The sequence below is a fragment of the Falco peregrinus genome, chromosome 7 (assembly GCF_023634155.1).
Source record: "Falco peregrinus isolate bFalPer1 chromosome 7, bFalPer1.pri, whole genome shotgun sequence".
NCBI classification, from domain to species: domain Eukaryota; kingdom Metazoa; phylum Chordata; class Aves; order Falconiformes; family Falconidae; genus Falco; species Falco peregrinus.
The window spans coordinates 74,190,430-74,213,206 of NC_073727.1; the positions used below are offsets into that span (position 1 = coordinate 74,190,430).

The 22,777-nt window shown below is 41.1% G+C and overlaps 1 protein-coding gene across 4 annotated transcripts in view; it reads left to right on the forward strand.

Annotated features, from left to right (window-relative positions):
* Nucleotides 1–2,979: 2,979 nt before the first annotated feature.
* The window catches only part of ZNF451 (zinc finger protein 451), a 39,055-nt gene continuing 19,257 nt past the window's right edge, over nt 2,980–22,777 (forward strand). Inside the window, exons 1-10 of one of the 4 annotated variants that reach the window (XM_055810477.1) lie at nt 2,980–3,239; nt 4,028–4,111; nt 10,910–10,993; nt 12,214–12,339; nt 13,741–13,852; nt 14,467–14,617; nt 15,957–16,083; nt 17,738–17,891; nt 19,869–20,016; nt 20,561–22,212. In XM_055810477.1, coding sequence (XP_055666452.1) covers nt 4,031–4,111; nt 10,910–10,993; nt 12,214–12,339; nt 13,741–13,852; nt 14,467–14,617; nt 15,957–16,083; nt 17,738–17,891; nt 19,869–20,016; nt 20,561–22,212 — 2,635 coding nt within the window. In that variant the 5' untranslated portion in view covers nt 2,980–3,239; nt 4,028–4,030. Of the gene's footprint in view, nt 3,240–3,271; nt 3,445–3,499; nt 3,520–4,027; nt 4,112–10,909; nt 10,994–12,213; nt 12,340–13,740; nt 13,853–14,466; nt 14,618–15,956; nt 16,084–17,737; nt 17,892–19,868; nt 20,017–20,560; nt 22,213–22,777 lie in introns of those variants that run through there. The other 3 variants (XM_055810475.1, XM_005238112.4, XM_055810476.1) reach the window with 3 other exon arrangements.

Genomic DNA, 22,777 nt, shown 5'->3' on the forward strand with positions numbered 1-22,777 from the left:
GTATGATGTTATCCCACTGGTTAAAAGAAGATAAGTAACTTTTACATAACGACAGTTAAAGGAAAAGCCATACTCCTTGCAGTATGACGAAAACAGAAGGAAATATGACTGGTTTTCCAAAATGACCCTGACAAATTCTGAGAAAACAAAATTGAAGACTAGATAATCACAGATTAGAAATTGCAGAAGTAACAGAAGAGGAGAGCAGAACAGTCTAATTTTGTTTCTCCCAAAGATCTGCACTAAAATAAAAACTAATAGGTAATGCTTAAATGTGTTTAAAGGACATGGGGTGACATGACGGGAATGGAACACAAAATCAACAAGATGGGGCTTAAGTGGGGTCACCTCCAGCACTTGCATGTAAGCAAGGAAATGCCTACAAGGCACCATGATGGAGAAATCCCCCAGTCCCTTTCTAGGCAGTCCACATGCTGGGGTGCCTCTCTGGAGTGCCTGTATACTAATGCATGCACCATGGGGAATAAACGTGATGAGTTAGGCTGTGTGCAGTTGCAGGGCTATGATCTTGTTGGGATCGCAGAGATGTGGTGGGATGGGACCCATGAATGGAGCGTTACAAAGAAGGAGCGTTACAAAGAAGGGAGACTGGCTCTTTGGGAAGGACAGGCTCAGAAAAACAAGGAATTTGCCCTTTATGTGAAAGAGCAGTTGGAGTGCATGGAGTTCTGCCTGGGGATAGATGGGGAACTGAATGAGACTTTATGGGGGAGGATTAAAGACAGGACAGGTAAAGGTGACATTATAGTGCGTGTCTGCTATTAGGCCACCTGACCAGGAAGAACAAGCAGATGAGGCAGACATATAGGACCAGCCCTGTTCCTCATAGGGGACTTAAACCACCCTGATATTTGCCGGAGGGACAACACAGCAGGGCATAAGCAATCCACAAGGTTCCTGAAGGGCACTGATAACTTCCTCTTCCAAGCCATAAAGGAGCCAACAAGGACCAATGAAGACCAGTGGTTTGATGGACCTCATGCCAATGAGCAGCTTGTGGGGAATGCAAAGTGCGAAGGCGGCCTTGGCTGCAGTGACCATGAGATGGTGGAGCTCAGGATCCTGAGGGGAGGGAGGAGTGTAAAAAGCAGGCTTACTACCCTGGACTTCCAGAGAGTGAACTTTGGCCTCTTCAAAGATCTGCTTGGAGGAGTCCCATGGGATGAAGCCCTGGAGGGAGGAGGGACCCAAGAAAGCTGGTTAATATTTAAGGATCACCTCCTCCCGGCTCAAGAGCAGTTCATGCCAGCAAATAGAAAGTCAGGCAAAAATGCCAGTTGGCCTGTGTAGATGAACAAGGAGGTGCTGGTCAAACTCAAACACAAAAAAGGAAGCATACAAAGGGTGGATAGAAGCAAGGATGTATAACCTGGGGGGAATACAGAAACATTGTTCAAGCATAAAGAGATGAAGTTAAGAAAGTTAAAGCCCAGCAGGAATATGGGATCTAGCCAGGGATGTCAAAGACAACAAGAATGGCTTCTGTAACTACATAGGTGACATAAGACAGGCTAGGGAAAAATGTGGGCCCATTGCTAAATGAGATGGATGACCTGGTGACACAGGACATGGAAAAGGCTGACTTACTGAATACCTTCTTTGCCTCAGTCTTTACTAGCAAGACCGGCCTTCAGAAATTCCAGGTCCCAGAGATCAGGGGGGAAGGCTGGACCCTTGGTGGAAGAGAATCAGGTCAAGGGATAATTAAGCAAACTGGACATATGTAAGACCATGGGCCCTGAATGGGATGCACCCACAAGTGTGGAGGGAGCTGGCAGATGTCATTGCAAGGCCACTTCTGGTAATCTTTGATCCATCATAGTGACTAGGAGAGGTGCTTGGGGACTGGAGGAAAGCAAATGTCACCTCTATCTTCAAGAATGGCAAGGAGGACACATGGAGCTATAGGCTGGTCAGCCTCACCCTGATCGTTGGGACAGTGATGGGGCAGCTAATCCTGGCAACTGTTTCCAGACACTTCAGTTAAAGAAAATCACCAGGAGACGTCAGTATGGAGTTATCAAAGGGAGGTCACGCTTAACCAACTGGATAAACTTCTATGATAAAGTGATTGGCCTGCTAGATGACGGGAGAGCAATGGACATCATCTGTCTGTGATATTGGGTGACTGATGGCACTGAATGTGGTGTTGGCGGTTTGACTTTAAGACAGTTGGCGGGAATGAGTTGTTCAGGGTTAGTTCAGGTTACAAGCACTTTGTATGTTGCAGTGGCAAATCCTTTTGTTCAGAAAAGGAACTTTTTGCAAAGGGAGCTCATCACGGCCAATGAGCTCAGCAAAACTAGAGGAAAAGTAGTTCCAGCAGGGGGAGATGGTGACCCTGGGAATCCCCCAGACCCAAAATTATTTGAGACTGAGCATGCGAACTAATTAACATGACAACCGAGATGATTATTTGACAAATGGGAAGAGGAATACTAAGTAATCAAGTTGGGCAATTTGTAACCGATGAAGGCTGCCTTTGTATGCTAAACCGTATAAACAGTGTAAAGTTTTGACAGTCCGGGAACTGGGAGTTTGTGGGTTACCACCTAACTCCCTGCTTTGCGCAAACCATTAGAATAAGGAATACCCCGGCTCGGTGTGTGCGCTGGCGCTGCGCAGCGGGTAACGAACCCGCCTACGGGGCAACACCCGGACTTCGCCAAGGCCCTCGGCCCCTCTCCCGTCGGATCCTCACGGACACGCCGCGGATGCCTGGGCGGGATGAGCAGGCAGCGAGATGCACCGAAAAGCGGCAGCGAACGCCCAGCGCCGCCAAGGCAGCGCCCAGCCGCCCGCCGCCTCAGCGCTGCGCTAACGGCCGGGCCCGCGGGGGCCATTTTCCCGCCTTCCTTCCCGCTCCGCCGTCAGCCCCAATGGCCGCCACCCTCCTCCTCCCCCGGAAGCGGCGTGTGGGTTTTCCTCCCTTCAGCAGGAGCTCCACACAACCCGCCTGAAGGCGGAAGAGGGCAGGCAGGAAGTTATTGAAGGAAAGAGCCTCCAAAGGCGGCTGCGGGGGGCTTGCGCCATGGCGTTGGCATGGTAGCGCCGGCACCTGCCATGGGGGAAGAGGAGGGGGAGGGAGGCAAAGCGGGCGGCAACTACAAATCCCAGCAAGCCGTGCCGCGCTGTCGCCCTACCTCTCCCTTTCCTGCCGCCCCCGAGCTGAAGAGGAAGCGGCGGCGCGCCGGGTCGGGGCCTTGCTCTGCTCTCAGGTGCTGGTGGCGGCGGGCCGGGCGTTGTGAGGGGCGCGGGGCCGTCGCTTAGCGACCCAGACCCCGCGGGGCGCTGGGGCCCAGGGGCCGGCGCCCGGCGCGGCCGCCGCCGCTTCTTCACCCGCCGCCCACCCGGAGCTGTGGCGGCGGGGCGGCCTTGCGGCGCTCAGCCGTGGGGCGGGGGTGTCCGTACCCGTAGAGAAACGTGAGTCAGCAACGCCGGGCGGTGGGTGCCGCCGGGGCGGCCGTCGGGCGGGCTGCGGCTCCGCGCCGCTCACGGGTACCTTCCCTTCGGCAGGACGGTGCTTGTTCTGAAGCGAGGAGCTCAGCCTCCTTGCTCTGCTGCGGTCCTAAAGCGGCCAAAAGCGTCAACAATACCTGTCGCGGCTAACTGCGCCTGGGCTCGCCCCGCGCCTGTCGGTAGAACCGGTGCCGCAGCGGCCCCGCAGCGCCGTTAGGCTGGGGCTCTGCTCCGGTGCCGGCCTGGGGCTCTCGGGCTGCAGCCTCTCACTTCACCCCAGTAGCTGCGGCTGCTGCGGGAGTGCGGGTCCTGGGGTGCCTCGTACATCAGGCCGCGTTTTGGGTATTTGGGAAAATACCTTAGCGTGATTGAAGTCAAAATTGTTGTCGCTTATTCTGGTGTTACTGATGATTGTCAGTGAATGATAGGGAAGGTTGCTGGGTGCAGGTAGGCTGTAAAGCCAAAGTAGGCATAAAATGGAAAATGCTCTATAAGTAAAACTTACAAAATAAAACGATGAAGCATGTTTTGGTTTGTTTCTATCTAGATAATGGAGTCTCATAGCGCTGTCAACATCCAGAAGAGTAAATTGCCAGCTTCTGAAAGTGAAGATGAGATTGAGTTCGTTGGAGTAAGTAGATCGTGTGCTGGAAACACGCTGCTTGTTGTAGTAAATATGCTCTTGGTAGCCCAATAAAATAGGAGGAGATCTTTGTCTACTGTGTTGACGATCTTGATTATTTTTTGATGGAAAGCATTACTTTGGGATTTTAAGATAATTTAATTTGTGAATCTTTGTGGAAGATCACAAGTTTATTTTCAAAGTTTATCTGCCCTTTCTTTGGAAGCGTATATGGTGATACCATTTGGTCCTATGGAGAGAATAGAGACTTGAGTATCCCAGCAGGTGAGTGGAGGATTACAGTGATTGATGAGGTATATGAGAAATCACTGTAGATTACTTTTCTGGTAATCATGTTGCATAGCATTTTGCTTCATTAATAGTCCCACTGATGTTAATGGAATAAAGTATATATGCTTCATAAATGTTATGCAGGAATGCTACCTGACCATCCCAGTACTATTTTCTGCATGTCCTGAGGACCCAGTGCATCAGGTGGTACCATATAAAGTGAATTAGGGAAGCTACTTGGGTATCTCAACCTATGCTTATTCTGATAGTAAACAAATAGTAGGCCATGCGATCTGTGTGTTTTTCTTGAAAGCTGGGGGGGGGGGGTTGTTTGTTTGTTTTGAGGTGCTTTTTGCTTGGGGTTTTTTTTTTTCTTCCCCATTTCAATCACTCGGGGTGTTTGGATTCTTACTGTAGGACTATGACAAAAAGTCCTCTTTTGATGGAGCAAAAGCAGTTCCTGCTGCTGCCGGAGTTTTTGAGCTTTTACAGTCATATTCGCCCTCATTCAGGAAACTCAGAACTGTTCTTCCATAATTTCCCACCTTTTAATTCTGCATTACAGCATACTTTTGTCCAGTTAAAATCATTAAATAATAAATTTTGCATATCAGCAGAAAAATAGAATATAATCTACAATGCAAGCCATTATTCCTAGGATAGTCTGTCCCCCGTTCTGTTTCCTTGGGAAGAATAAGGCAAGAGTGAAAAGATTCACAAGTTTAATGGGCTCTGTAGCACTTAAGTAGACAGATATTCAAGTTGCCAGTCTGCACTGAAAGCATTGGATTCCTGAATTATTTTTGGCGCTTTTTTTAATGGTCTCTATCCGTTCATATTTTTTTCTGACTAATTTCTTCAAAGATAAGTAAGGCTCATCACTATGCTGCTCCTGCAAAACATAAAAGTTATTCCTGATAAGATTGTTGACTTTCCTAGGCAGGGGCTCTTCCTACCTTTGTTACTCTATGACTTTGAGGTCCCACGTGTATAGTTTTATAGTGTTTAAATACTTTCTGACTCCTGTTGTGTTACAATGGCAAGCAATGCTAAGGGTCCTTGTTTGTTTTCTGTAAACATTTGTTAAGTACGTATAAATATTATGCATCCAAAATAAAACTTAGCTGGAAAATTGAAGATCTATATATTTAAAAATAACTTTCATTTTCTGATACGTTACATTTATGCCAAGTTTTCTTCACTACAGGTGATTATTTATTTCAAATATCTGAATTCAAATGAAAACATTCTTCATAGGCTCTGGCTTATTAAATAGTTTGAGATCCAGCAAAAACAAACATACTTCATATACTTTGTAGCTTTTCCTTGTTACAATGTTATGGTTACAAAGATGCAGCCCCTTTTTGTGCTGGAAGAGTTGGAGCAGCCGCTTAATTTCTTACCAATGAATGTTTGTTTTTATTTCAAACCTGAAGAGGACTTCTGGCCTATTTTGGGAACCGAGGACACTAGAAAAAATGATTCATTAAAACCAGTTGCAGTTTTGAGTTCCTACAAAGGTCTGGGGATATAGCAAAAATGAAGTGATTTACATTTAAGTGTTTTGTTTTCTTTCCCCCTGAGGTGTTAAATATTAGCTGTACAGACTCAAGTGTTTCTGTCTGCTGGCTTTCAGTTACATCACAGCAGGAACAGAATACAGTTGTAGAGGTGTTACAAAGCATCTCCAAAGCAGGACTTTTGTTTTTGTTCAGAACCTAAGCCAGCTGGGGACTTGGATTTTTGTACTTGCTATGTTATAGAAATAAGAACTTTTGAGGTGCGTGTTGGTTCACAATGTTGGTCAGTTACTCAGCAGTCTTGAAGCTGGAAATCTGCTGGGGCAAAAATGTAGACCGCAAATAGTACAACTTAACAGACTTTTAAAATTTATTTTCATGTAAGATTGTTCCATCATAATTACTGTATGACATGTGTATACGCTATTATTCTCACATGATTATTTTGTCAAAGATGTGTTAAGTCTGTTGTCACATATATTGAACGCTAGTTTCATGCTTCGTGTGCTAGTGTGTGTATAATTATGCAAAAGTTTAGTGGTGCTTTTTAAGTAAACTGGGTGTTTGGTCTGAATACATGTAAAACTAAAAACTGAACAAACAAACAAAAATCCTGAGGTGATGTATGAGTGGACTAGGTATCTGTTACCTAGGCCTGGTTACCCAAAGGTTGATCAAATGAGGGAGGGGAAGAAAGTGAGACCACAGTTTAGGACTTTTTGAGAAAACTTATGGAGGCAGTAAAAATGAGCTTCACAGAAGTCCTTGAGAAGAAACTGCCCTTGGACATGAATATAAGGCTTCACCTTCACCAGCCGCCAAATAAACAGATTATATTAACTCTTACAGTTGGTATTTTGCATAGCATAGTGAAATTAGTTTTGTTGATTTAACGCTTTCAACCAAAGCTATGACTAACAGCAGAGACACCACAGCTGCCTGGAGACTCAAAATTTAATTTTCTATTGATCAAAACATAGAAATTCTTCTGTTAACCGAAACAGCTGTGATTAGCCATTGGCTTGTTGCTCAGTAGTGTGGCTGTTTGTTGGTGAGAAGGGTGGCTTTCAAAGGTTGTTTGAAGAATTAATTGAGAAGTAGAGCGTAGGGGGGCGTTGTTGAATGTGAGAGATATGCTTATAAGATGTGAAGACTGAGCATATCTTAGTACCAAGGATTGGCTTTCTGGGTGCCGAGTATGCCAGTAGAGTCAGCTAGAGAGGCCATAACTTTCAGTTGTTTGTTCAGTGCTTGTCCACGTTGTTTCTTCTGTAATCTCAGGCTCATGTGTGGCAAGATACTTTTTAGCTGGTGGTGTTGGTCTTGTGGGGAGATACAAGGAGTTGGGTGAAGCTAACTGATCCTCTTCTTCATAACTCTTCTACAGTGATTGAAACCTCAGGGTTGGCACTGTCTTCACATTACGTTACTATTTAGTTTAACCAGTTGGAAAAAATGAAGTAAAGTTTCTCAGCATTCAGCGTGGGGCTCACCTCAACAGAGCAAAGATAATTTCTTGCTGTTGGAACTTAACCTCCACGTGGTACCGTACTATTAATTGGAAATGTTTGCTAGCAATAGCTGCTTTCTCTTCCTGGAAAAAGGGTATGTTTCACCTGGCACTACTTTGTCAATCAAACTAAAATGCAGAAAGTCCATCCGAAGTTATGGCTTGCATGAAATTCTCAGAAGGCCTCTGTGTGTGTTTAAAGGGGAGAGCGTTCCTAGACTCAAGTCTCCCTGCATAAGGGTGATTTGTATCATAGGCCACTGAATAAAAAGGCTTTGAACTTCTGCTTTCATTTTGTTATCAACACCTTTTGGCAGAGAGGAGCACTGCTGTCAGGATGAGCCCATGCTTAAGTCAGTGTCTCTTTCGAAGCAGTATTTGGAGTCTTTTCTATGTTAATGGCATTCAGCTGGGATGGATCCAAACCAGTGTTGTGACACTTAATGGTGGCTTTCAATGGAAGTTTCTCATATTGACTTAAGCAGTTACTGAGTGGATATGGTTGGGATAGGTTTATACTGTTTTCCCCAACTCTTACACTTTCTCAAAACAGTCTTTTGTAGCACAGATGAGTTCTTGATCAGACCCAGGATCTGTGTAATTCTTACACTCTTAATTTCAGTATTTGTTTTTAGTCTTATCTAAAGTTTAAACTACCAACCAATGAAGCACAAACTAGTCTAAATAAATGTTATGTTTGGGACTTGCATTATTATTGAGGAGCATATATAGGTAGATAGTGTGGTGGTTTGTGGTTGGTTTTTTGGGGTCTTTTTTTGCCCCCATTTTATTTTTGTGGAAAACAAGGATGTATATCTTTGAGGAATCGTTGTAAATAATTAACATATTGCATTTGTGTTCAGGTCGGAATGCAACCCAAAAAGTGGTACACTAATCGTGTAGTAAGAGGCACAGAATTTGGAAGGAAAAAAAGAAGTTTCATGTATGTAAAAAAAATTTAAATAAGCGTCATTTTACTTCTGTTAAACTGAACTTTACTGTTCTGGTCACTAGAACTTCCTGGGCTTGAAAGGAAGTTACTCTGCTTTTCAGCTGTCAATTTTCTAACTTGTAATTAGTTGCTGAACTTAGGGAGTAAGTAAAACAGAAAGAAGGAAAATTTGAAGAAGCTACAGCTGTTAGGATCAGTTGAACATTTCAAAAGGCATTATTGAACTGATTGGACAGTCAGGTGGTCTGTGTCTTTGAACAGTTACTTGCTAACACCTGTTGTTTAATGTAAAGATTAAATTTCTCACACATTTATAGAGGTCAGTTTCTACAAAAGCAAATCTGTCATGTTTTGGTTTTTTTAAGATTTCATATCTTAAGATATGGTATCTTTATTTAATCATAAAAATTGAAGTAGTATTTTGGGGTAGTTTGAGGCCTGTAGCTTGATTCATGTAAGTTCTTGTCATCTGTCCAAGTTCTCATGCTTTTTCCTCCCCAGTGAGATAATAAGGACTCTTTATGCCCGGCCAGCTGAACAGCTTTACAGCCTTGAAAGCTGGAAGAGTGTAAAGAATGAGATGCAGTAAGGGCAGCAGAGAGAATTGCATGCTGCTGTTCACTACTGCTCATCAGGCAATAAATCTTCCTAGCCTATCCTAGTTGGTTGGTTGTTAAGATATTGAGAACACTGCCAAATACATGGCAGAGAAGGTGGACATAGTACTGCACCTCTTCAAGAACTCAGTCCACAGATTATTGTAAGTCCTTCTTTTGCCTGGAAAACTTAACTTTCGAACAAATAAATAATACCTTTGGAGTACATAGGAGCTCTGTGGTATCTGCCAGAAATATTGCCAGACAAATGGCTGATACTGCAGTTCAGGCAAAAACTGTCATACAGTGTAGATGGCATTGCATGTACAGGCTCAAAAAAACAACCAACGCTCCCAGCACCACCACCCGCACAACACACACACATGCCCACCCCACCACCACCCACCACCAAACCCCCCCCCCCCAAAACTTAAACTCTCTTCGGTTTTGGTTTATATACTTTGAGAATATATAATAACTTTCACAATTTGGATAGGAAACTTTTTATGGTATGTGGAGATTTTAGTTAACTTTGCCTCTTATTGAAGATGTGTACATACATACATGGTCATGTGTGAGTTAAGGTAGCTAGGAATATTGTTTGGTGTATGTAGACTTACTTATCCAGTTTCATGTTAATTATACTGATCACTTAGTTGGCATGTGATAATGTAGCATGATGGAGTGGGGGGGGGGTTGCATGACATCGGATTATGTGGACATAGTGCTTCTTTTTTCACCTCTAAAAACTGAAGACTACTGTTGCAGTGAATATGGATGGAGCAAGAGATGTAACTTTGTACATCTTCTTTAAAAAACTTATGACCTTTGTGCTTAGTTTGCATTGCTGACTGATTTTTTTTTTTCTCCATTTGCTTTTTCATGCTTGTGCTAACACTCTGCTGTCTACCAGAAGCTTGTAGTAGAAATGTTGAAATTGTTAGGAATGGAGAGTGAATGGGAATACACACACATGCACGCACACATGCACGAGCACCAGAGAGAATGAAAGAACAGAGGCATACGAAGGCATGTAAATCACCAGATGTTGGTACTGCTTAGACTAGTAGGTCATTGAGGTCCCAGACCATCTACATGAAGTTTCTGAAGGTACTCAGATCAGGAAAGCAAGAGACAGTATTCACAGAAATTAAAACCAAGGCTTAAACTGTTAAGATGGTTGCAGAAGACAAAGAACAGTACTAGAGCCGTAAGACATTGTAAGGAGGAGACTTGCAGAGGAGGGGCATTGTGGAGAGAGATTTTATTAAACTGCCTTTATCCTGGCCAGTGAAGAGGTTTTTTCCCCCCTATTATTTTCTGCCCTCTGTATCCTGCCGAGGAGGGGCCTGATAGAGTGGCTTGGTAGACACCTGGCATCTAGGCAAGCTCAACTCACCACACTTTTGGAGTTGGAATTTAATTTTTGTCTTTTAAAGACAAACAAACAAAACCAAAACAAACCCTGAAAAACAACCTAAAAACAATTTAGCATTGCTTATTGAAATCTAATGTTGTTCCTTTCTTAGTAACAGCCTGCTACCCTATTACCATTGAATTCATGGTGCAAGCTGAGTGTCTCTAAAATGTAGATCTAAGTTCTTTGAGAAGGTGAAGAATATAAGGTTATTAAGCAAGGCAAGACTGTTAAATTTGACTTCTTTTCTAGTTGATAGAAATTTATAGTTCATAGATATATGTTAGGTTGTATTTTAATTATTTGTGAATACTTATTTATTTACATATTTTACCAGTTTTGTGCATTAAGTCTAAGTGGAAAAGTTGCTATACATGAATTTCATTACTGCACCCTCTTGAAAAATTGGCAGAATTCTCCTTCAGGTATTGCTAATGCTGACAATGTGCTGTAATACCTGCAACTTTTTATCTCTTGAGGAATTTAATGCTTGTGTTTGTGTTTTAACACTTTTTTTCCAGGAAGGACCTTTAAGACCTGTACTTGAATGCATCGATCTTGTCAGTAGTGAGGATGAAGAACCTAACAGCAGTTCTTACGTTCATGTGAGTGTTATAATGTATTTTGGGACTTTTCAGTTTAGTAAAATAATTAGTCTCCTTTATGTATTTTTTTCCCCATCAGTTACTTTTCAAAAAACTTGTTAGAGGTATTTTTAACAAGTAAATAAATAAACTTTTTGATTTTTCCATACTGTTGACTGGAAGACAATGCCAACATGTGATTTTTTTTTTTAATTTTTTTTTTTTAGAGCTGGTTTTTTGCCTTCTTGAAATGGACTTGGAACTTTTATTTTACTTTAGGTGGCTTTAGCAAGTGTGTTGAAGAAAAATGTCACTTTACAAGTGATGTCAGAAGTCAGTGTGTCCAGTCTGTAGCCTGCAAATGTATCTGGCCTGCTCACAGACCTTTTCCTTCTAAAATAACTTTTTAGGAGCAGTTTGTATGTTGAAGGGCCTTATTCTGATGACAACCTGGTCTTAACTCAGCCTCATTCTTCATAATCTATCCTAAGAATGCATGGGTTGGAAGCAGGCGGGTCAGTTCATGTATCCCCCAAGCTTATTGGGCCTTCGGGGCCTTTGAGAAGGACAGTGACTGAGAATGACTCTACTAGAGTTGTTTTTGGCAGCAGTGGCCATCTCTTGACTTCTGTTTTCAAGTGTTGAAGTAGAGGATGTATGTAATAAACCTGGTTCTTAAGGAAAGGTGGGTCTTCTGTACATGCACAGGCTCACTCCACAGTGGTGACTGCTAGAGCTCATGATGTAGCAGGAGCAAACTGCAGTATATGGCCTATCCTTAATGCTAGAAAAAGCTGATGACTTGCCTTTCTGAACATACTGGTTAGCGTTGTCTTAGAGCTGGAATGGTATCAGTTCTCGGTTCTTCAGGTGGGCTGCATGTTGGCTTTGAAGTCTTTAGGGATTTTCTTTACCTACTTAAAAGAATTTACTTAGTTTTTAATTTGCTAGAGACTTCCAGGATGCCCAGTACAATCATCCATGTTCCTTTTACTGCTTTGAGGATAATGTTTGTGTTGAATTGCCTTGAATATGTAGGGGGTAGGGGTTGTTTTGTTTGGGTTTTTTTAACCAAAGTTACAGATGCTGGTAAATAGGAAAAGAAAGCTGGCAAGGTAGATCATGGAACTTGGGATCGGAATATCTGCACTGAATTATGTCCTGATGCTTGGGCACTATTCAATGTAGTAGTGCCTGTCACTTAACAATTACCAAATAAAAGTTTAACTCTTCAATTGTAGAGAAATACTAAGCGTAAAGATCATATTGACTATCAGAAAGAACGAGTTGCGTCAACCTTGGATCGTCTGGCACGCCATGTTGAAGTAGAGAAACAGCAAAAAGAAGAGAAAAACAAAGCCTTTAAGGTATTGGACACAGATTGTTTCAATAGAATTGCGTAATACAGGGCTTGTAGTCACGAGTGTGTTTGTTTCCATTGCTAAGTAAATAAAAACATTGGTAAGCCAGACCTGGGTCTAGCAACTAGAGATTTTTGCTTCTGGGCCATTTTTTGAAACATAATATGACTTTATCTCTCCAGTGGCTTCTAACCAATCAGCTTGCTAGTTTTATTACAGTTCCTAAATAAACAAAACAAACCCCACAAAACCTTCATGCAAGCTAATGGCAAAAACTTGTTCTCTTGTTTGTATATATAGCAGAGGGATCTTAGCATCAATTATTCTGGTTAAATAATTGAAAAATAATTTTTCACAAGCCACCATGCAGCAAACCTAATTATCTACCTGCTTTTGTCTGAGATTTTTGGGAAATGGTTTGCCACATTAGATCTCTGTATTAGGTGATGTTTTATAATGGGATAAAATTTTCTGTGTATAAAGCATAACTTTAAAGTTGAATCCTATTAATTGTATTGTGCAGCCATTTGAAAGGCATGGATTTTTTAATTTTTATTATGAAGTCGGAGGTGCAGTCAGTTGGCTGAAGGGTAGGGCTCCTATCAGCAGGACCTGGACAGCAAGTCACATAATTGTACTATAGTTACAGCTTGTTATAGTCTGCAATAGACTATGCAACTGTAATGCAAAAGGCAGTTAGATACAGTCCAAGGTAGCCTTGAAGTCCAGAGACCTACATCCATCTCCTGCCTCTTCCAGTTAGGATTTGTCAATCTGTTAATGTCTCCACATATGGTTTTTCAACTGTAAAGTGAAGTCAGAGCTAGCTGTGTAGCTTTTAAAGTAATTTGAGAATGAAGGCTAAAAACTTCTTTTGTTAATGATGGATATTTTCCTGCTGGGCAGGTAAATATTCCTCACTCATCAGGTAATGCAATCTGCAGATTTAAAATTACTTTTCAAAGCAAAACTGCTTTTATTATTTATTTTTTTGCCTTGGTAGTGAAACTCTGTTTTCAATAACCATTTTCTGTTGCCTTTTTTTAAAAAAATATTATTTGCTTCTTTTTATAATCTTGTAATTTTGAAGACCTTGTTACGTACATGCTTCAGAAACTTCAGTAGGTGCAGAAAAAATTGACATAAGCTGTAGCTTTTATTTAGGGTACAAAAATTAGTACTACTTTTAAATTTTTTTATTGCTGTTACATTCCATCTGTATTATTATACAGAGGTCAGTCACATTGTAAGATTTTTTTAATATTTTTTTAATCCCCTCCCTTAGGTTTTTGTGAGGTTTTTTCTTAGGTTTTCAGAGACCCACCTGTAAGTTTTAGTATATGTACTTTAATCTTGAATTTATTTTAAATTTAATCATCACCTTGCCTGATATGTTTTCCCCTTCAGGAGAAAGTTGATTCCCAATATGCTCATGGGTTGCAAGAACTAGAATTTATTCGGGAGCGCAGTGACACGGAAGCTGCAAGATTATGTGTGGACCAGTGGTTAAAAATGCCAGGTAGGAATATGAAACTCTGTTTCAGTGGTAAGTTTTTTTTTGAAGTCCTGTATTGCAGAATAAACATGCAATAATTGTATTGAGCAGTACTGACATTGAGCTTGCAAGTGCCTCTTATGCATAATCAGATCTTATAATAGTATCTTGTGTGGCATTTAAAAGTTCTTAAACACTTATTACCATAAAAGCTATTCTTCTAATGTTTTGCTTCTTAGAAAATGTAATATACAAAGTCTGAAAAACACTAAGGCAATATTAACTACTTTTCAAAGCAAAATTGCTGGAAGGAAAAATACTACTGTTGAACTGTTGCTCAGGAAAATGTCTACATAAGTAAGTATAACTTCAGGAAGTTCAATCAATTTAAAATAGTGCCTGGAGGAAAGGTGTCAAAGTGTTTGAAAAGTAATCATACTGGGGATTGAAGAGACAGATTCTTCAAGTGAAAGAGCAGACTTAACGTGGTAGGATTGAGTTACAGTGCATTGTTAGCTTGCTTTTAAGAATCAATATAACTTTATTTTTAAATGCTTTGGGGCTTGTGTGTTATTCTGTTTGTTTGCTTAAGTCTTTGTAATTCTGATTCTGGTAAAGTTCTTTGTTTTATAACACAGGTCTTAAGCCAGGCACCATTAACAGTGGAAAAAGGGGGTTTTATAAGAGAGCAGGTCAGGTGCAAGTCAACAGGAGTCCCATATCTTGTCCTGTGATGCATTGCAACAGGGAGTTTGATAATGGGCATCTTCTCCTAGGTCACCTTCAAAGGTAAGTATGTAGTGCAAGAAATAATAATGAAAGAATATGCTTGAACTTAGGACATCAGTGTCAAGACTAGTCACAAAATTGCATCTGGAGAGCAGATTAATATGGTATAGATTTTACATGGATGATATGATTAACTTCCTGGTTGGTTGTTTGGGGGGGGGGGGGTGTTGTTTGGGTTTTTTGTCATTCAGAATTTACTTCTTCCTCTTGTTGAGCTTTTTTTAATATCTGGGGGTTTTGAGCATCAAGGTTTCTGTTCTTCAGTTCTGTTATATCTAAATCCAAACTTGAAAAAGCAAAAGGCTAACATATATAACTTGATGGTAAGATTAAAAAAAAATGCTTCTAACAAAAGATAAGAGGACCAAGAGCTATAGGCCCAGACATCTGTTCGTAGCTGATCCTTGCCAGTCAGCACGCACTGTGTCTGGCGTCAATTCCCAAATATACTGCTTTTTAACTAGTGAACGTGTCATGGGGAAGATGGTAAGGAGAGAAGTTGAGAGAGGGGTGTGGGGTTAACCCTGGTAGGCAGCTGAGCCCCACACAGCTGCTCAGTCACTGCAGTGGGATGGAGAAGAGAAGTGGAAGGGTGAAAATGAGGAAACTTTGGGCTGAGATAAAAACAGTTTAAGTAAAGCAAAAGTCATGCACACAAGCACAGCAAAATCAGGAAATCACATCACTGAGGAGGACTTTATTACATGTAACAGTTACTTGGGAAGACAAACCTCATCACTCCAAACATCCCCCCTTCCTCCTCCTTCACTGAGCTTTTATTGCTGAGCATGATGTCGTATGGTACGGGATATCCCCTTAGTCAGCTGTTCCAGCTGTGTCCCCTTCCAGCCTCTTGCCTACCTGCAGCCTACTCAGTGGCAGGGCAGTCTGAAAAACAGAGAAGGCCTTGACATTGTGCGAGCACTGCTCAGCAATAGCTCAAACATCCCTGTGCTATCAACACTGTTGTTCATGCATCCAAAACACGCACTGTACAAGCTGCTACAAAGAAGATCAGTTCCAGCCAGAACCAGTGCAGGGAGGGAAAAATAATTGTTTTAAAAAAAATCCCTGCGTAGGAAATCAAGGCTTTGTTAGGTCTCTTGGTCTTCAAAACAGTATGATTCCTCTGCGAAGGGTCATGAAAACAGGTGAGCAGCAGGGAGAATCACCTCTGTACAGGGTATTTCCACTGATAACAATAGGGGAGGTGAGAAATATGGCTTAGGTTGATGTGGTAGGTTTTTATCCAACAGCTTCAAAAGACTTCTCCCCCCGCCATTAAAAAAAACATTTTGACTATTTAAAGGAGAGTAATTAATTATTTCTTCCTCTCCAGGTTTGATCATTCTCCTTGTGACCCAACAGTCACATTGCATGGACCCCCAAATAATGCTGTTGCCTGTGTGATATGCTGCAAAAGATTTTCAACCCCTCAGCAGTACAGTGATCATCTTTTATCTAAGGCAAGATCGTAAGGATAAGTAACTCGCCTGACTGAATGTAGTAGAGGGTTTTTAAGACATATAATTATGCACTGACTTTATTTTCCCCATTTAACCCTTTTTCTTTCCCCTCCTTTCTTTTAGTTTTTGAGATAGCTTTTCTTATTCTGCTATGCTTCAAACACCTTGTGTATCCTGACAGTAATCCCATTAGATCTGACCATTAGGTTGTACTTTCCAGTGCACATTTGAGAGGACTGTAGTTCTGTCTTGAACCTCTTGTCCCCGTATTGGTGCTGTCAAAAGGTATTCCCTTTTTTTGCATCTCCAAAACTATGATAGATAATGGCAAGGAGTTAGGATGAAACAAGTGACAGTAAAGAGAAGCAGCAGCCAGGAGATGGGGTGGGGTGGCGGGGAGAGGTAACAGAATGAGAAAAGTAACTTGGGTGATTCAGATGCAACCACTTCTTCTGTTTCCAATCTCTGATGTATGTATTTGCTGTTACTCGCTAGTTAGCTTACAGAAGGGAAAAGCGTTTGAGTTTTGATTCAAATATAAGCTCATAGTATTTGATTTTTTTGTTGTTCCTCCACTCTTTTAACTTCTGTTCATAACTTACCACTGTAAAACCTCAGTTCAATGACAAATGCTCAGGTGTTATCTTCTGGTTGAGTGGTTTTATTTAAGCAGTCTGGTATTGAATTGGATAATGGATAGCATTTTCAAAGCTTAGTGTTTTAATAACAAATTTTGTTGTGTGCCTGTCTCGTCTTCAGAAGCTGCATTAAAGTCAGCAGAAGCTTTAGATACTCTGAAAATCAGGCTACTTTTAGCTAGTAGCAGTAACTCCTGATGTGTAGTCATACCTGACAAGCTTGAAAGATCATGTCATAGTTTGTCCCTGCTCTTTTTCCATTGCTTCAAAGTTGTGTGCCTGTGGTGTGTCTGGGGCATTAGCAGGAGTTAGAAAAGTTTGAGAAAGGGAGTGCCTTTTGCAGCAGTCAAGAAAATGGGATTATTGTGGTGTGGAAGGATGGGGAGATAATCCTAAGCAAAGCTGTGGCATAAAGCATAAGCATATCAGGAAGATTCTTGGAGTGACATAAGAAAGGAGTAAGTAAAAATGTCAGAAGCAAAATTAAAGGGTTTTTTGCCCTGAAGGCAGACATCTGAAGTTGATGTAGAAGGCAAAGGGGGTGGAAGGAGTTGACTTTGGTAAAAGTCACAGACCTTTCAGAGTACTCTGAGGAGCAGCATTTTGAGAAGTTGGAAGCTAACAAAATTAGGGAAGAACCAATGAGGAAAAACAGCTGCTATAGTGACAGAGGAGCTTTTTCTGAGAGCCTGGGTAAAGGTACTAGCTAAGAATTGATGGCGCCCATAGTTCCTGGGGAAGATGGTTGCTCCCAGTGGTGCAAGAAGGGAATGGAAAAGTTGCTGGTTTAGTAAGGATAAGTAGCTGAGTTTGACAATGGCAGTTTAGCCAGTCCCTTGTGCATCACAAGCTGTAGCGCATAGTGGCAGACTGTAGATAAACATAGATGTGGTAGCTGAAAACCTAAAAGTGAAAATAGTACCACAGAATGGGGAGAGGAATGGAAAGTACATGAGAAGAACTGGAACTAGTTTCCTGCTTAGAATTTTTCCTAACTAGATCCTTTTTTCTTCCAGCTAAATGAAAATGACGGGCATAAAAAAGATCTCCCTCCACAGCATATTCAGTGTTTTGCATGCCCAAACTGCTTCCTCCTTTTCACCAAAAGAGACGAATGCTTGCAGCATATGTCAGGAAAGAACCACTTCCTCCAGGTTTCTAAATTGAGTGGTATGTTGCTACTAGGTGTACTGCTTTTCATTCCTTCTGATAACTGATCCTTATGGTATGAAGTGAGTTCAATTTCTCTGCTGTGTAAAAAAGCTTAAGGTTTTAAAGTTGTTTTTTTAATGAAAACCTATTTATCAGATTTAAGACCTTAAAAGAGGTTCTCTGAAATTCATATTTTTGTGTAGAAATGATTCCTCCATCACAGTTGCTGTAATGGGAAGCACGCTTGCCTTTATCTTCATGCTGTCAGGTCCCTCATAGAGGCTTCTCATCCACCAGTGACTGCGCAGCTGCTGTCCTGAGTAGGTTTACGTATAACATATTGATAGGAACTCAAATGAAAACATGATTTCTCTTTCAGTCAGACTGCTGTGATGTTCCTTCCCCTTGCCATACTGTCTGCTGGAGGCTATTTTGTTGGTTTCCTTGGCGTTCCTGACGGAAAAGAGCAGTGAAAGTTTCTTCTCCGTATAATTGCAAATTTAGCCTGCTTAGCTGAAACAGTGTTGCCGGCCCGATGCCTTGCACTGGCTGTTTTGCTGCTGAAGGCAAAAATACTGGTTATGTTGTGAGCTGGTAACATGCTGAACCATACTTACTAGATTCCACAGAAGGCATTTGTCTGATCATTACTTAGAAAACAGGGTAATAATCATATCTGTACTGACTTTTTCACTTTGACGTAAGCAATAAGCATTAAAGCATTTACTTTAACATTAGGTAAACTGAGGCAGATAAAATATAGATGGAGTTGACTTCTTATTTGAGAACCTGCCATATTTTAGCGTAGCTTTCAGGACAATCCTACAAGGCCAAAAGGATTGATATAGTTTGTATCTCATCTTCATAACTATCTTGTACTTCTGCCCTTCTGCGGATTGGCTGCAGGAAGTGTATAGTAAAGATGGGCTTTGAAGGAATCTTTCTGCAGGTCAAGTCAGTACTGCCATCTTCATGAAAGTGGCAATCAGCTGCATGGTTCTGAGTTCTTTTATGTATTGTAAATCTAATTACTCTTATTCTCAAACAAGTTATCAATTCTGTATGTGCTGACTGTAGATGCCTTTAAAATCAGGCTATAGCTTTTAAAAAAAGATTACTGGTGAGCTATTGCTTTGGAAAGATTAAAAGCACAAAACAGTGTTTTCTTCTGTAGAGATGGATAGTGCCTAGCTCAGGACAAAAAAAAGCATGTTCCCCATTTTTTTTCCTTTGCATTGATAGCTCTTGATTAATATTAATCAATATGGTCTGTAAGATCTGGCAGTGAAGTTAGTTGAAAGGCATAACCTCAAATTACTGTCTGCTGATCGTCGCATCTTACTAAACAGCAAATTCAAAGAGAATTTGCCTCCTAAGATGCAGAACAACAACAGCAATATATAGTTAATAAGCCATTTCCCATTCTCTTGTCAATAGAAATTCTTTTATTCTGCTGGTACCTGGAGTTAATGTAGAGTATTTACTCAGAATAATAAAGTCCTGCACCTGAAAATTTAAGGAGAACTGCCACTGAGGATGGGCGAGAGAAAGATGTTCACAGTACATGGGGAACTTGTTAAATGAATTGATACTTCTTTAAACACGGCTTTAATTTAAACATGGCTTAATTATGGCTTTAAACAAAAGTGTGTGTTAGTAAGAGTAGACAGGTGATGACAGATGGAGAGGAAGGTCAATAAGGACCTTCTTAAGAGAGATATCAGACCTGACCTTATAGAAGGAGGAAAAGGGAAGCAGAGTCAGTCAGCAAGTACAAAAGAGCAAGATGCAAACAGATTCAGATATGAGTTTAAAAATTTAATGCCGTTTTACTTAAAGCTTGCATTGCACAATTACTGATTCAGCTGACACATGGTAACTTGCTTTCTGAACCCTGTGACAAATAAGTACAACTGTAACTTTGTCATCTGAGTGCTGAAATACTATGAAAGAGCTCTAACCTGTGGCTGCACTTTCTGCCATTCTGTGTTATAGATGAAATGAAGGCTGGCCTTCCTCTGCCTTTCCCATCCTATGCAAAGAACCTTCTGATATCTCTGTGCAAAGAGGTCCCCTTCCAAGTGAAGTGTATATCCTGCTGCCAGATACTACGTTCGCATATGGAATTAACAGCTCATTTCAGGTTTGTGAGAGACAGCTGTCTTTGTAGTGTGAACATCCATAGCTTGATAACAGATAGGCAGAAGTGTTCTCAGTGGTGCTAGTGGATTTCAGGGCACCTAGACCATCTGAATGTAGACTTCCTGAGTAAACGATCAACTGCCTCCTTTCCATGTCTTTTACCCTGCCTTACCATACACAATCCACTGTAGAATACTGATCCATGTCTATATCCTTTTCATTACTTTCTGTAACAGAACAGTGGAACTTAGTCTGTGTTCCACTATTTCTAATTTAGCAGCATTTAATTTCTCAAATGTACTGAGTCCACAATGTAAGCATCGATCTAAGTGCTACTTTTGGAAATTAGCACCTAATTCTTTTTAAAGTACAGAGACTAGATAGGTGTTGCATGTTTCTGTTAGTAGTTGAGTTAAAGTATACAGAGAGCACCATTTCCACGCACTCATTGCTGTAGCTATTAAGTAATATTCCAAAATACACCTGAAAGCTTAAAAATGTTTCAGGGTATGATGCAACCTCTTTGGTTTTTTAATCCATTATAGAACACGTTGTCATAATTCTGGGCCTGTGGCGCTGTCAGAGAAGAGCATCTCCCAAGTTGCAGAGATATTTAAAACAAAAGGTCACTGTGAGAACTGTGATAAACTGTTTGCTGATGAGAATCAGATCACCCAGCATAAGCAAACCACTCAACACAACATTAAAGTTCTTACTACAATGGAAGAATCCATCTTGATGTTCTGTCATGTCAATGGAAAAAATAAAAATCAGTCTCATTTGTGCCATATTGTGGATCGGTCAAGACCACTGCTTAAAAGACATTTGACTTCAAATGAGTCTACCAGTGAAAGGGAGTCTACTCCTTCAAAACGGAAGAGTGATCTAAAAGGTAAAGATGACGATCATGTAGCAAGCCAAAGTCAAGGTAGTGCTTGCAAAGTAAAAGCCTGGTTTTGTGAATGCCTTCAAAAGTTTTTTACAGAAGATTCAGTAGAAAAGCACATTTTATCAGCAAATAGGATCTGTCACAAGTGTGCTGTGTGTGGAAAGCTTGCTGAAAATTCGAGCATTATCCGCCTGCATATGAGCCGATTCCATGGGGGAGCACACTTGACTAATTTTCTTCTCTGGTGCAGAGCATGCTCTGTAGATCTCAGAGAAGAGGATATTATGGGACATGTGACTGAATTTCATGGTGGACATAGTTACTATTATGAACAAGAAGCTCTAGAAGATGAACCTATGCCATCTGCTTCTGACACAGTGTGCATTTCTGCAGGTGAAACAACAGACTGCATTCCTAGTCCTATAGAACTCTCCCCTGAAAACAGCCCTATTCTGGGAAAATGGCAATGCCGCATTTGCGAGGAGATGTTTGAATCTGAAGAGAATGTTAAACAACATTGCATGTCCTTAGAAAGCCATGCATTTCACAGATACTGCTGTGGCATATGCAGAAATCACTTTCGGAAAGTAGGAACGCTACAGCGACACTTCAAAGAGCATCATAACCAGGAGATACAAACTAAATACTTCTGTGGTCTTTGTGGTAATCTCTTCTTTGACACAGAAGAAGAATTTCTAATCCATTATAAGGAGATTCATAGCGTGGACTATGCATTTGTGCCTGAGGAGATGGAAACATCAATAAAAAAAGAGGAGGACTTCCTTCCAGCAGAGCAAGGAGACCGTTTAACCTGTGGTTGCCGGACAATTTACGTCTCCAGAATAAACAGGAGGAACGATTATGTGAATTGTCAGAAAGCCATGCTGCAAAAAGGAAACTTATGGTTTCGATGCTGCTTCTGTTCTGCAACTGCACAGAATTTTGCCGATTTGAACAGTCATCTCAACAGTCACACATCACTGAAACCTAAGGAAGAGATGTATGTTGTTAGATGTGATGCATGCAACAAAAACTTCAATGATCTTCAGAGTGCACATCAGCACTATCACATGAAACACTGCTTCTTGCAGAAACCTGATTTATCAAGTCTTGCATCAGAATCAGAAAATACAGTATTCAAGTTCACAGCAAGTGGGGCTTGTGTGGACAGAAAACCTCACAAGCTAAAATCTGAAGCATCTCCATCCAAGACTCAGGAAAGACCACAGTTGTCTCCTCTCCAGGGACCGATACAGGGAAAGAAAGAAACAGAAGAGAACTCTGCATACTCTGACGAACCTGGTGAAGGTTTGTAGAAATTTTATTTTATTTTTTTAACATTAGAAAAATATTCTTGTCCTTAACACAGTTTGTTTCAATGTCAGCATATTACCTGCCTACATCCGGTCTATAAATCGGCTCAGAATTTAGTTTTGTTATTTATCGAAGCTGCATTTTGAATTCTCAGTATTTGAGTTTCCAGAACTTGGACTCAATAATTTCTTGCTATATGCTATGTGCATGAGGTCTTTAAAGAACCAAAACGTAGACAGATGTGGGAGTCCTGGGACTGAAACATTTGATTTTTCAAATTAGTTGGGAGCATGACTAGGTGTTAAAAGGAAGAGGGCAATCAAAGATCCCAAATAGGGATCTAACTCCTAGAGATGTAAAAGTGGTCTATAATACACACACATTTGAAAGAAATTTGCCTTATTTGTATGTATAAATATTTATGAGGCTAGTAGTGCTTTCTGTGTGGGCAGTCCTATTATAAACACCATCTTTGCAGTTCCCTTAGCTTGCAAAAATTTCAGCTGAGAACTTATATTCTCAATATGTATTAGGTGTTTTGCCTTGAGCATGCACATTT